This window comes from Cryptomeria japonica, chromosome 11 (genome assembly GCF_030272615.1).
Source record: "Cryptomeria japonica chromosome 11, Sugi_1.0, whole genome shotgun sequence".
In the NCBI taxonomy this organism is placed as follows: domain Eukaryota; kingdom Viridiplantae; phylum Streptophyta; class Pinopsida; order Cupressales; family Cupressaceae; genus Cryptomeria; species Cryptomeria japonica.
Window position 1 is genome coordinate 440,453,046 of NC_081415.1, and position 11,211 is coordinate 440,464,256.

Consider the following 11,211-nt stretch of genomic DNA (forward strand, 5'->3'; position numbering starts at 1 on the left):
ATATGGACCACTCCAGATAGCAATAAATCTGGAGTGTCTCCCAACTTTGGCTCTGTCTGCATCTCACTTGAGAACTAGATCTCCCTCTTTGAAGACCCTATTAGTAGCCTTTTTGTCAAAAACCTTCTTAATATTCTCTTGATGAGTCTTAAGTGTATGCATAGCCTAACTTCTAACCTCCTCTAGCTCCATCAGCTCAACTAGTCTTACTGTCATGGCATCATTCTCTGTTAATTCCAGTTGATGTGGTAGTTCAAGAGAGGTTAACTCTAGGGAAGTTGGGATTCTTCCTTCCTTCCCATTTATTAGCATGAAAGGGGAGTTACCAATCACCCTCTTGGGTGTGATCCTGTGAGCCCATAAGGTTGTCCTCAACTTAGTGTGACATGCCCTCTGATTGTCTTCAATTGTCCTTTTAATTATCCTGATGAGGTTCTTGTTGGAAGATTCAGCTAATTTGTTACCCCAAGGGTAATATTTGGATGATGTCTTCAAGTATACACCATGCTTAACTGCCCAAGAACTGATTTGGGTTCCAACAAATGCCTCGACATTGTCTGATATGATGGAAGAGGGGACACTGAATCTTGTCACAACTCCCTCAAGGAATTCCAACACTAAGGCCTCAGTGGCATCCCTCAATGCGACCGCCTCCATCCACCTAGTGAAGTAATCTGTTGCGGCCAAGATCCACTTATGGCTAGCACTAGAAGGTGGGTTTAACATGCCAATGAAGTCTAAACCCCATTGGTAGAATAGTTGATCTACTTGGATGGGATGAAGAGGTAGGGCAGCTAGTCTTTGCTTCTCGGAGAAGAGAGCACATTTCTTTCAATTCCTCACCCATCTATGTGATTCACTGAATAAGGATGGCTAGTAATAACCAGCCCTCATTATTTTGATAGTCGTAGTCTTTGCAGAGAAGTGGCCCCCTGAAGAGCCATCATGGAATTCCTCTAACAATCTGCTGACTTAGTTTTGCTCGATACATCTTAGTAAGACTCCATTGGAGTCTTTTCGAAAAAAGTGTCATTCACTAAGACATAGGGAATGGACTGCAACCTGAAATGACTTCTTTTGGTCTTTTCCAGACCTTGGGGGTATCTACCTTCCATTAAGAAGGTGGTCACATCACTTACCAACTGAATTGAGTGTTGTTTCCAGTTAATTGATCCTCTTGTAACACAAGGGCAACGTCTGAAGTAGTCTCAGAAGATGAGACAAGTTGTTCACATAGGCCCTTGCCTCTTACAAGCTTGGTGATCTTGATGTTGATTTCATACTCCATGACCTTGGTTATCCATCCAACCCTCTTCTCACTGATGTCCTTATTTAGAAGGAAATCTTTGACACTTGCATGTGGAACTAAGAGTTGGATCCTATTGTTGGACAACATGTGTCTAAACTTTTTTAATGCCCTTACAATAGTGAGGACCTGCTTCTCTACATAGCTATATTTAAGCTTATAGTCCTTTAGTCCCTCACTAAAGAAAGCAATAGGTTGCTCCAAATTGTCATTGTTCAACTATGTTAGGATAGCTGAGATACTGGATTCTCCTCTGAAGGTATAGAGGATAAAATCCCTTTCTTAATTAGGATTGACAAGGGTAGGGGCCTGGGCAATCGTTTGTTTGATCTCTTCACCGACCCTTCCCTCCTTGGTCCAACTGAAAGCCAAGTTTTTTTTCAACATGGAAGTGAGAGGTTTTACCATGGTGGCAAGGTTGGGAATGAACCTCCTCACAAAGTTGATCCTACCAAGGAAACTTTGTAGTCCTTTCTTGTGACTGGGGAGTGGAAGAGAAAGAATAGCCTCCACTCGCTCTGGATCAATGGTCAAACCCTCCTTGGATATGATGTGTCCTAGAAATCTTCCTTGATCAGTAGAAAATATGCACTTGCTAGGGTTCAAAGACACACCATACTCCCTGCATTTCATGAACACCTACTCAAGATGACCAAGATGGTCAACTGCATGCTTCGAATAAGCAGTTATGTCATCAAGGTATACAAGCACAAATTTTGCTAATACACCCTTGAAAGACATGTCCATCACTATTTGGAATGTGGCACCTACATTTATTAGCCCAAAGGGCATTTTACAATAAGCATAGGTACCCCACTTAGTAGTAAACACAGTCTTGTATTGGTCTGATTCTTGGACCAAGATTTGATTGTAGCCTGAATACCCATCTAAGAATGAAAATATTTCTGAGCCACTGACCTTTTGGAGAATCTGCTCCATAGAGGGAAGGGGATAGTGATCTTTAAGGGGGGATCTATTGATATCCCTAAAGTCTACGCATAGTCTGATCTCTCCATTCTTCTTCCTTACATGGATAAGGTTGGCCACCCAGGAGGAGTGCTTGATAGGGAAGATGATATTGGCTTCTATGAGCTTGGTCAACTCCTTCCTCATTAGTGGCTCAATTTTGGGATGTATTGGCCTTTTTTTTGCCTAACTGACTTTGCATCCAAGTTTAGCTCTATGGTATGTTGGGCCAAGCTAGGGTCAAAACCCTTCAAGTCTTCATAGGTCCAAGCAACTATGTCATCATACTCTTGGAAAAGCTTAACAAAGGCCTCCTACTCGGTTGAGGAACACATGTTTCCCAAGTTCAAGGACCTACCCTCAACAACAACAACTAGCTTGTAATCACCCCTCTTTGAAGCCAAGTTCATCTTCTTCTTTGACTGATCATCTGAGTTGAAAATGCCTTCCAAGGTAACTAGACCTTTAGGCAGCTTGTTGGAGTTGAGTTGCATGATTTGGTCTCCATATTGGTCTTACAGCCTAGACTAATTTTTGATAGAAAACTCTGCTTCATTTTACAAGAAGTTGACGATCTATTGGTCGCTTTCAAATACTTGCCAATTCACTTGGTTGTCTGGGACAACAGGCCTCACAACAAGCTTGATGTGTTGCTCCCTCTCACTTGCAACATGCGTTGGTACGTCGAATTGAGCACCAATTGTTGCAAGCCTATCAACATGTTTGTTCTGACCCCTAGGAACGCTCTAGATATTGAAGGCCTCAAATCCTTCAATAGAGTCCCAAACCCTATGTTTGTATGACATGAGTAGGTTTTTTTTTGCTACACTTTGGGCTCGGATGTGTTTAACAACCAACTCACTATCTCCAAATACTTGCAAAAATCTGATCTTTCTGCTTTGTGCAAGTTGGAGACCTTGGATCAAGGCTTCATACTCAATGACATTGTTAGTGCAACCAAACTGAAGCCTAAAGAAAAAGAAATATTTCTCCTTCTCATGAGAAACAAGCATCACCCCGACACCTGCACCATTCTTGTTTCTTGAACCATCAAAAAACATGTTCCATAACCCCTCTGAGTCTCCTTGTGTCTTGATGAGGTTAGGAATGGGAGTATCCTCTTCATGGATACAATAGGTGCCAAGCCCAGTTTCTTCAGTCTCAGCTAATGGATCAAACTAAAAAGCATTGGCACATTCGTCCAACAAGCAATCAAGAACCTCTTGCAAAAGAGTGGCAAGCTCACGAATAGCGCACTCCTCCCCCTCTTCATGCAAAGTACAATTCATTTTTATAGGGCTGGGGGTGTAGGGCTCAATGTGGTTATGGGCAATGAGCTCTACCCTTATGCTGACCTTGGTACCATACCTTGTTCGAAACAACATATGGGACCAGTCAAAAGATAGGTACCTACCTATCTTAGTTGTGAAGTCTCTAGACAAACAGATGGCAAAGAACGCAGGGAGGTCAATGATTGATATGTCTTGCAAGACAGTGCAACCAGCATTGGCATGCAAGGTTAACTTCAATTTTTTTACCACCCCTATTGTCTTAATAGAAGTGCCATCTAGTTGGACCACCCCTCTGGTCACAGGTTCATATTTTATGCCAAGAAGGTCAGCTACCTTCTTAGGCATGACTGAGCTACTAGCTCCTGAATCTATCATGTAATTGTGAACCAGGTTATCTCCTATGATTAAGGAGAGATAGAAAGGGGGAGGCTTGCTAATCTTGCTTGAATATTCTTCCTCCTTGGGCTACACCAAGCTGGTGGAGGCTTTCTTTTCGTTGACTGTTGCCTCACCACCTGACTGATTGACATCCTTTAATGCCTTTTTAATAAAATCCCTTTGAGATGGGATTGAAAGGGCCTCCCACATAATGACGTTGAGGTTGGCCTTCTTCTTCTGATCAACTATGTTGAAAGGAACACCAACTGACTTTAGAGGCCCCTTTGAGGCTACAAGGTCTACTTTTTCTCTTTAGACAACTTGGGCCTCTTCTTGCCTCTTGTTCCCTTACATGGTACTTTGGCTTATATCATGGACAACTATATTGGGTGTTGGAGCTTGGACTGATGTTGAAGGTGAGGTAGCCTCCATGGCTCTCTTCTTTGACCTCGCATACTACAACATGGACTCACCATTTGCTTGGTTCAAACCACCAAATTTTGCCTCCTGTCAATTGACAAAGGTAGAATCCCCTTGCAAGTGAGCCTGAGTAACAACACTAAGCTGATTTGGGTCATAATGCTTGCTACAAGTGGTTGGCTCATCATGCATCACTAAGGTTTGGACAAACCCTCCATTTTGGCATGCACCTTGGTTGTGTGGCTGATTGCATGGTTGACACCAATCTTGCTCTTGGGCAAGGTTATTTTGCATTGTAACTATTACCTTTGAATTGCTTGAAGTTGTGGGGTTCACACTATTCAACGGCCTGACATTGCTCCATTGGTTTTGCTCTTGGAAGACTAGCCTATTTTGCTGATAATTCTAACCTTGTGCTTGGTAAGGTCTGCTATACTGAGTTTGTTACCTTTTTAGTGTTACCAGTTCTCATTTCCAAAACTTTGTAATAGAGCCTTGATCTCATGGATCTCATTAGAGGATGTAGATGGTGTGGATGGTTGACTTGCAAGTGCCATGGGAATATGAGCCAAGGTTGGTTGTTGAGTAGGAGCTTCTGGGAAGAGAGGCATTGGAGGCCTTGGAGCTATCTTCCTAGCCTGAATCAAACAATTTTCTTCTCTTATAGCTATGTTGTATGCACTCGGTAGAGAGGCTCCACCCATTGATTGGAATCATGAAAGCTATATCGTTGTTGAGAGCTCTAAGATAATACAAGAAGGCATGATTTGTAGATGGCTTCACTAGAGCAGGAATTCTATTCCATGTCTTATGGAATCTGAAATTGAAATCTCCCATGAACTCGTGGGGTGCCCTTTTGATTGTAGTCAACTGCTCCACAAGTGATAGGTGATCACTTTTGTCCTTGAAATGATTGCGCAATCTCTCCCCCAATTCATCCCAATTATGGATGGAGCTAGACGACAACCCTCTGTACCACTACAAGGCTTTGCCTTTCAAAGATGTGGCCAAGAGTCTGACATCAACATCATCCTGAGTGACGTTATGGACGAAGCAGATGTTTGCAATGTCTTGGATGTGATCAATGGGTGTAGTAGCTATTTCACTAGTGAGATATGGTATGTTCTTCAACGCAGCCACTGGTATGTCATTACATTGAGTCAAAATAAGGGGACTCCCCCCATTGAAGGTAACAAAGACTTGATTTCTTGCCATGTGAAATAATGGTCTGTTGATATGGGTGATGGGAGCCCTTGACAACAAGGGGCTTACAAATGGAGGAGTAGAGTGAGACCTGGGAGATGGAGTGTTTACAACCTCTACACCCATGACTGGTGACAATGAAGATATACCTCTCCGCCTTCTAGGACCTGCAGATGGAAGCTCTACGAATTGGAACTTGCCTCTAGAAGACACCCTTGTATGAATTATGGGCATGAAATCCACAATCGACATCAGAAGTTCGGACGTCCGGAGTTGTGGAGTATGGCCACTTCGGCACCTTGGGAGCTTGGAGGTCCGGAGTGAGGAAGTTTGGGAGTTTGGAACTTGGGGGTTCCAAGGTTTTTGAGTAAGATGGCTTCACTAACTTCAGAAACTCAAGGTTCGGGGGTTCCAGAGTAAGTAGAGCTGCGAACTTTGTGTGAACAAGAACTAGTCCTTGAGCAGAGTCACCAAGTGCTTGAAGATGCCTGCCTCTAAAGGCTGAGATGCCAAGAACGACACTGAATCCTTAGCATGTGAATTGAATGAGCTCCCTCCAAGCATGCCAAAAATTGTTATCACAAAATATTGCACCCTTGTTGATCTATCAACTCAACAACCTTGTGAAACATTGAAACAACCCCAAAGTGTGGGACCTTGCGCAAGGGCGTTGAATCTCCAGACAAGGCCAACTTCCTTCTCAATCCAGGTGCAGGTGTTGAACCAACTCAACACTTAAAAAACTAACTCCTAATCCTATCCTAACAACTTGCAGAGGGAAAGGGAAGAGAGAAATGCTTTAAAATAAAGGGAGGTGATGCACCAAGAAGAGATTGTTCCTCTCCCTATCGAAATGACACAAAGAATTAACTGAAACACCCAGGTAATGCACAAACTTCAGTTGTATGAATGATCCCAATACATGTGTGGAGGTTAGAATTTGCTAAGTGTCAAGAGGGGAGAAGGATTCCCACAAGTCACACTCAGAAAATAAGCTAACACAACATACATGTGAAAGAAAATCACAAACATACACTTATAATGGAGGTAAGAACACATACACAACATGCATAAGTTGAAGGTAGGCAAGAATGGTGATTTCAATTAATTATAAGGCCAATGGCCAAACTTACAGTTACAGAAATGCAAAAATATATACAAGTCTTCGAGAGAAGAGAAAAGCATAAGAAAGCTCAAGGCAGCAAGGAGAGAACCCTTTACAATGAGGCTTAACAACCTTTATATAGAAAAAATGGTTACAAGGGTGATCATGACCCTTGCATGTTAGTCTCGATGTGCAGGGAAGTGCATGCACTTGACTTGTACATGCAAGCAACCTAGCCATACCCACAAAGGGCAATCCTGAGATTGTGGATTAACTAACCTTCCAAAGTCAGCCATGGCATAAGTCACCAAGCATGGCCATGTACCCCCCTTGATGTAAATCCTGACAAAAACATTAAATGCACCTCTGTGGCTCCACAAAAAAAGTACATAAGTCACCAAAACTGTTGGAGCATTTAAAGCCTTAAGTGTCGATCACACCATTTGGAAGTGTTGCAAGCCAGAAGTGAGTTTGGAAGACTTCAGAGACCTGGGTCATCGTAGTTGGGGAACTTCGGGGTTCTGGAGTTTCAGGGTAGAAGAACAAGGAACTTGGGAACCTGGGGGTTCTGGAGTTCTGGGCTAGAAGAACAAGGAACTTGGGAACCTGGGGGTTCCGGAGTTCCGGGCTAGAAGAACAAGAAACTTGGGAACCTGGGGGTTCCGGAGTTCCGAGGTTGAAGAACAAGGAACTTGGGAATCTGGGGGTTCAGGAGTTCTGGGCTAGAAGAACAAGGAACTTGGGAACCTGGGGGTTCCAGAGTTCCAGGCTAGAAGAACAAGGAACTTGGGAACCTGGGGATTCCAGAGTTCTCAGCCAGAAGAACAAGGAACTTGGGAACCTGGGGGTTTCGGAGTTCTTGGCCAGAAGAACAAGGAACTTGGGAACCTGGGGGTTCCGAAGTTCTGGGGTTGAAGAACAAGGAACTTGGGAACCTGGGGGTTCCGAAGTTCCGAGCTAGAAGAACAAGGAACTTGGGGGTTCCAAAGTTCTGGGCTAGAAGAACAAGGAACTTAGGAACCTGAGGGTTCCGGAGTTTCGGGCTAAAGAACAAGGAACTTGGGAACCTGGGGGCTACGAAGTAACTGTGGAGACTTGGGTCACCGAAGTTGGGAAGACTTAGGAACTTCCTTCTGACAAGACAACACTTCACACTTCATAATTTCATTGCTTTTCTCCTTGATCAACTAGGACAACGCTGGTCCATGGAACATATCTCTGATCCGTTCTCACTGATGGACCAAGGTTGTCATAAAATGACAACAAGAACTTCCTAAGCAAGATTCATGTTTGCCTTAGTCTAGCCCCCTAGATGTACTAATTTAGCAATGATAAATAAATATTGAGGGCAACATGCAAGCATGTAGGGATGCTTATGACAATGTAAGCTCTAAGAATTTCGCCCCTGATGTATTATGAATACTCTCTAACAATGATTTATTATAATTCTAGAGAGTTTCTAAATAAATGATAGATATCCTTAAATACAACAGCAATCACACAAATCATCCATTCACAATTACTACTAAACACATCAAGAAGATTGAAATCTAAATTTTTCAATTTTAAAAGTTTTGAACTTAATTTTAAACCACAAAAATCACCCAAATCAATTGCACAATAGCAAACCCAATCTATAAGCCCAAAAAATCTAAAAAATAAAACTATTTTTTTAAATACATAATAATAAAATTAAACGTCACACAAGATTATACCATTTATAAACTTATAAAACATAAAAAACACTTCGAATGAAACCCAAAACAATGATTATATTCACCATTCCAATATTTAACCAAAAATAACCATAATCAATTTTACACTAGCAAATTATGCTAAAACTAAAACTAAACATCACACAAGAATATAGCAATGATAAACTTATAAAACATAAAAGACACTCAAAATGGGGCCCAAAAGAATGGTATATTCACCATTACAATATATTTAATCCCTTTGAAGTGACTACACACAAAAGTGGTGTAAAATGAACGATAGCGAAAAGGGTTTATCAGAATGTTCCGACAAAATGCACGGCTGGAGCCTTTCTTGGTTTGACTAAACTTGTTTATTAGATAAAATATTATAAAAGAAAAAACATGGAAAAGTGACCTTACATTTATTGGCCCCAACTGAAGCGTGAAATCGATTGGAGGCTCTTGGCATATTATGGAAGTGGCCTTAAATTTTTTGATGAAATAGTGGTGTCAAATTTGATTCGCTGTCCTACCAGTGAACAAATCCACCTCACAAATAGAACCACATATTTTATTTGTCATGACGATTAAGAGGATGGCGTGGCAATCTCAGCACCCTAAACTTTTTGCAGGGACCAGAAAAAACTGGAAATTCAAAGTCTCCGGTGCCTGATTTTTCGTGTTCTGAAGCTTATAAAATACGCAGAGGTTTCATTTCGTCTTCAAAGGTTATTGGTTCAAGAAATTTCAGGTTTATTTTTCTCAGCTCGGGGAATTTGAGGAGAAGAAGTTTTCAGGCTCAGAAAGGTTAGGGATCGCCAGATCTAGTGTCCGCGGCGCCTATCTAGCAAGCTTTTTGTGCTTTGTGCCTTGCTGGATTTTCCTATAATTAATTTCGAATTTATATCGTAACGGATTGCCTTTGTCTGCGTCCGGATTCCCGGTTTTTATAGGGGAATTGTAGGAAGAATTTTCAATTATTGGTAGATCTGTTTCCATTTTTTTGTGTTTCGTTTCCAAGAAAATGAAGCGGCCTGGAGCTCTCTTCACATCCGCTGCATCCGCCACGGCTGCGGCTTTGACGTTTTCTACCGATCACGACATCCAAGTAAAGGCCTCTGCCCCTACGGTGAGTTATAATTTCGTCCCCTGTTTTTTCTTCTTTTCTCAAATTTGTAGAGTTATTAGTGCTATTGATGAACGAGTTCTTGCTTTAAAGAAAAGGAGGTGTTTTGGACTTAAATAATGGCGGATTTCGATTTGCAGGAGCAAAAACCTGAAAGCTCGAAGAACAAAAGCATGGAGGAAGCCTTCGCGCCGAGGTTCGATGGCCTTCGATTTATTGAAACCCTAGTGACTGCTCACAGATAACGGATTTTGTGGATGAACGATTGGATGATATATGCTGTTTTAGGCAGTAATTATTTGAAAAATTGTATTACAATTTGCTTTTGCTGCAAATTGCAAATTTTCTGAAATTCAGAATCTGCCATAGCGGAGTGATTGTATTTAAAATTTTCTATATTTATCTTACAGATATTTTTGTAGTTGGAAGTGGAATTCCGAATACGATTTTTAATGAAATATTAACGCCTAAAATTGTCAATTGTGACCGATCAGATGTGTTTCGCAGCTTTTGGATCACGGAGTTTTTTAATTTTGGAAATTGTTACGGTGTCTTTGACTTTGCGGAGAATTTTATATTGTTAATTTTGTTGCTTCCATCATGGATTACGGAGTATCATTGAAGAATATGACAGTTAAAAAGAAAAAAAAACATATCCAGATCCGCAGGTAATGAGGAAAAAAACGTGATTTTGTATTGAAGCTATCAAACTCCAGTAAAACGTTGATGGGAAAACATTCTGGACGCTTGTGTGATCACTAACGAGGCCGAACAATATCGTTTTCCGAAGTAGCGTCTGATTTGCCCAATTGGGGATTTAGATTAAGCTCAGAACAGAATTAAATTGAAGATTAAATTCAGAACAGAATTAAATTGAGATGACCAATCTAAATAAGAAGGTCATGTGACCGGATTAGTATTTGTTGTCACGAGTGGCTCCTCCATTGCTCTGAGGTAGAATTGAATTTCTTTCGAGTTGTTGTCTGTAACATCTTCGCCGTACAGAGGTAGAGGTACAGGTAATTCATTTTCTATAAAGACAGCTGTTCTATTCACAGCCTATAATGGAAAGCTAGTTCATACCTATATATTTAGCTTGAAGTACTAAGGGCCAGTCCTACCATTGCTGGTCTTATTTTGTTGATAAATTTCTATGGGATGAGTAGCTATTCTGGTTTCAAAAACAGGTACGTTTTTATGGAAAGTGCATAACATGAAAGTTAGTTGCATGTCAATTTTTCAAGCGGCTATGATACGATTTGGCTGCTTTGGAGTCAGTTTGGCTTTTGGGAAGAGTAAATACCATTCATGTTTTAATAATTCCTTCCAATCTAATTTTTTTAATTACTAACTTTAAAAAATAAAAAATAAAATAACTAAAGGTTCTTTAATAAATTTTCACATGTATCATTAGCCACTCATTTTTTTAGTTTAGTATATTTGTGCACCTTTATTGGTACCCATAGCACATGACTAGTGGGGAATTTGTGCACAAGTATTGACAATTTTTAGTGCACAATTATTGGGCATCTTTACTACCCAAAAACCAAAACAATAACTATCAACAATTAAGTTGCATGTGGAGACAACAACAAAAAAAATCGTCAAAATCTACCGTTTAGAATATGCAGGGGTGAAAGATAGCTATAACAGCGACTAGTATGCTTCTCCTATGACCCTTTTTAAAAGATTGTTATCTAATTTTTTTAAAGTGTTGA

General features: G+C 40.9%; 1 protein-coding gene across 1 annotated transcript; it reads left to right on the forward strand.

The window, feature by feature from the left end:
* Nucleotides 1–8,892: 8,892 nt before the first annotated feature.
* LOC131041436 (uncharacterized) lies at nt 8,893–9,986 on the forward strand. Its single transcript, XM_057974540.2, has 2 exons — nt 8,893–9,496; nt 9,634–9,986. Exons 1-2 carry the CDS (start codon nt 9,392–9,394, stop codon nt 9,736–9,738), a joined length of 210 nt encoding a protein of 69 aa, XP_057830523.1. The 5' UTR covers nt 8,893–9,391; the 3' UTR covers nt 9,739–9,986.
* The last annotated feature ends 1,225 nt before the right edge of the window (nt 9,987–11,211 follow it).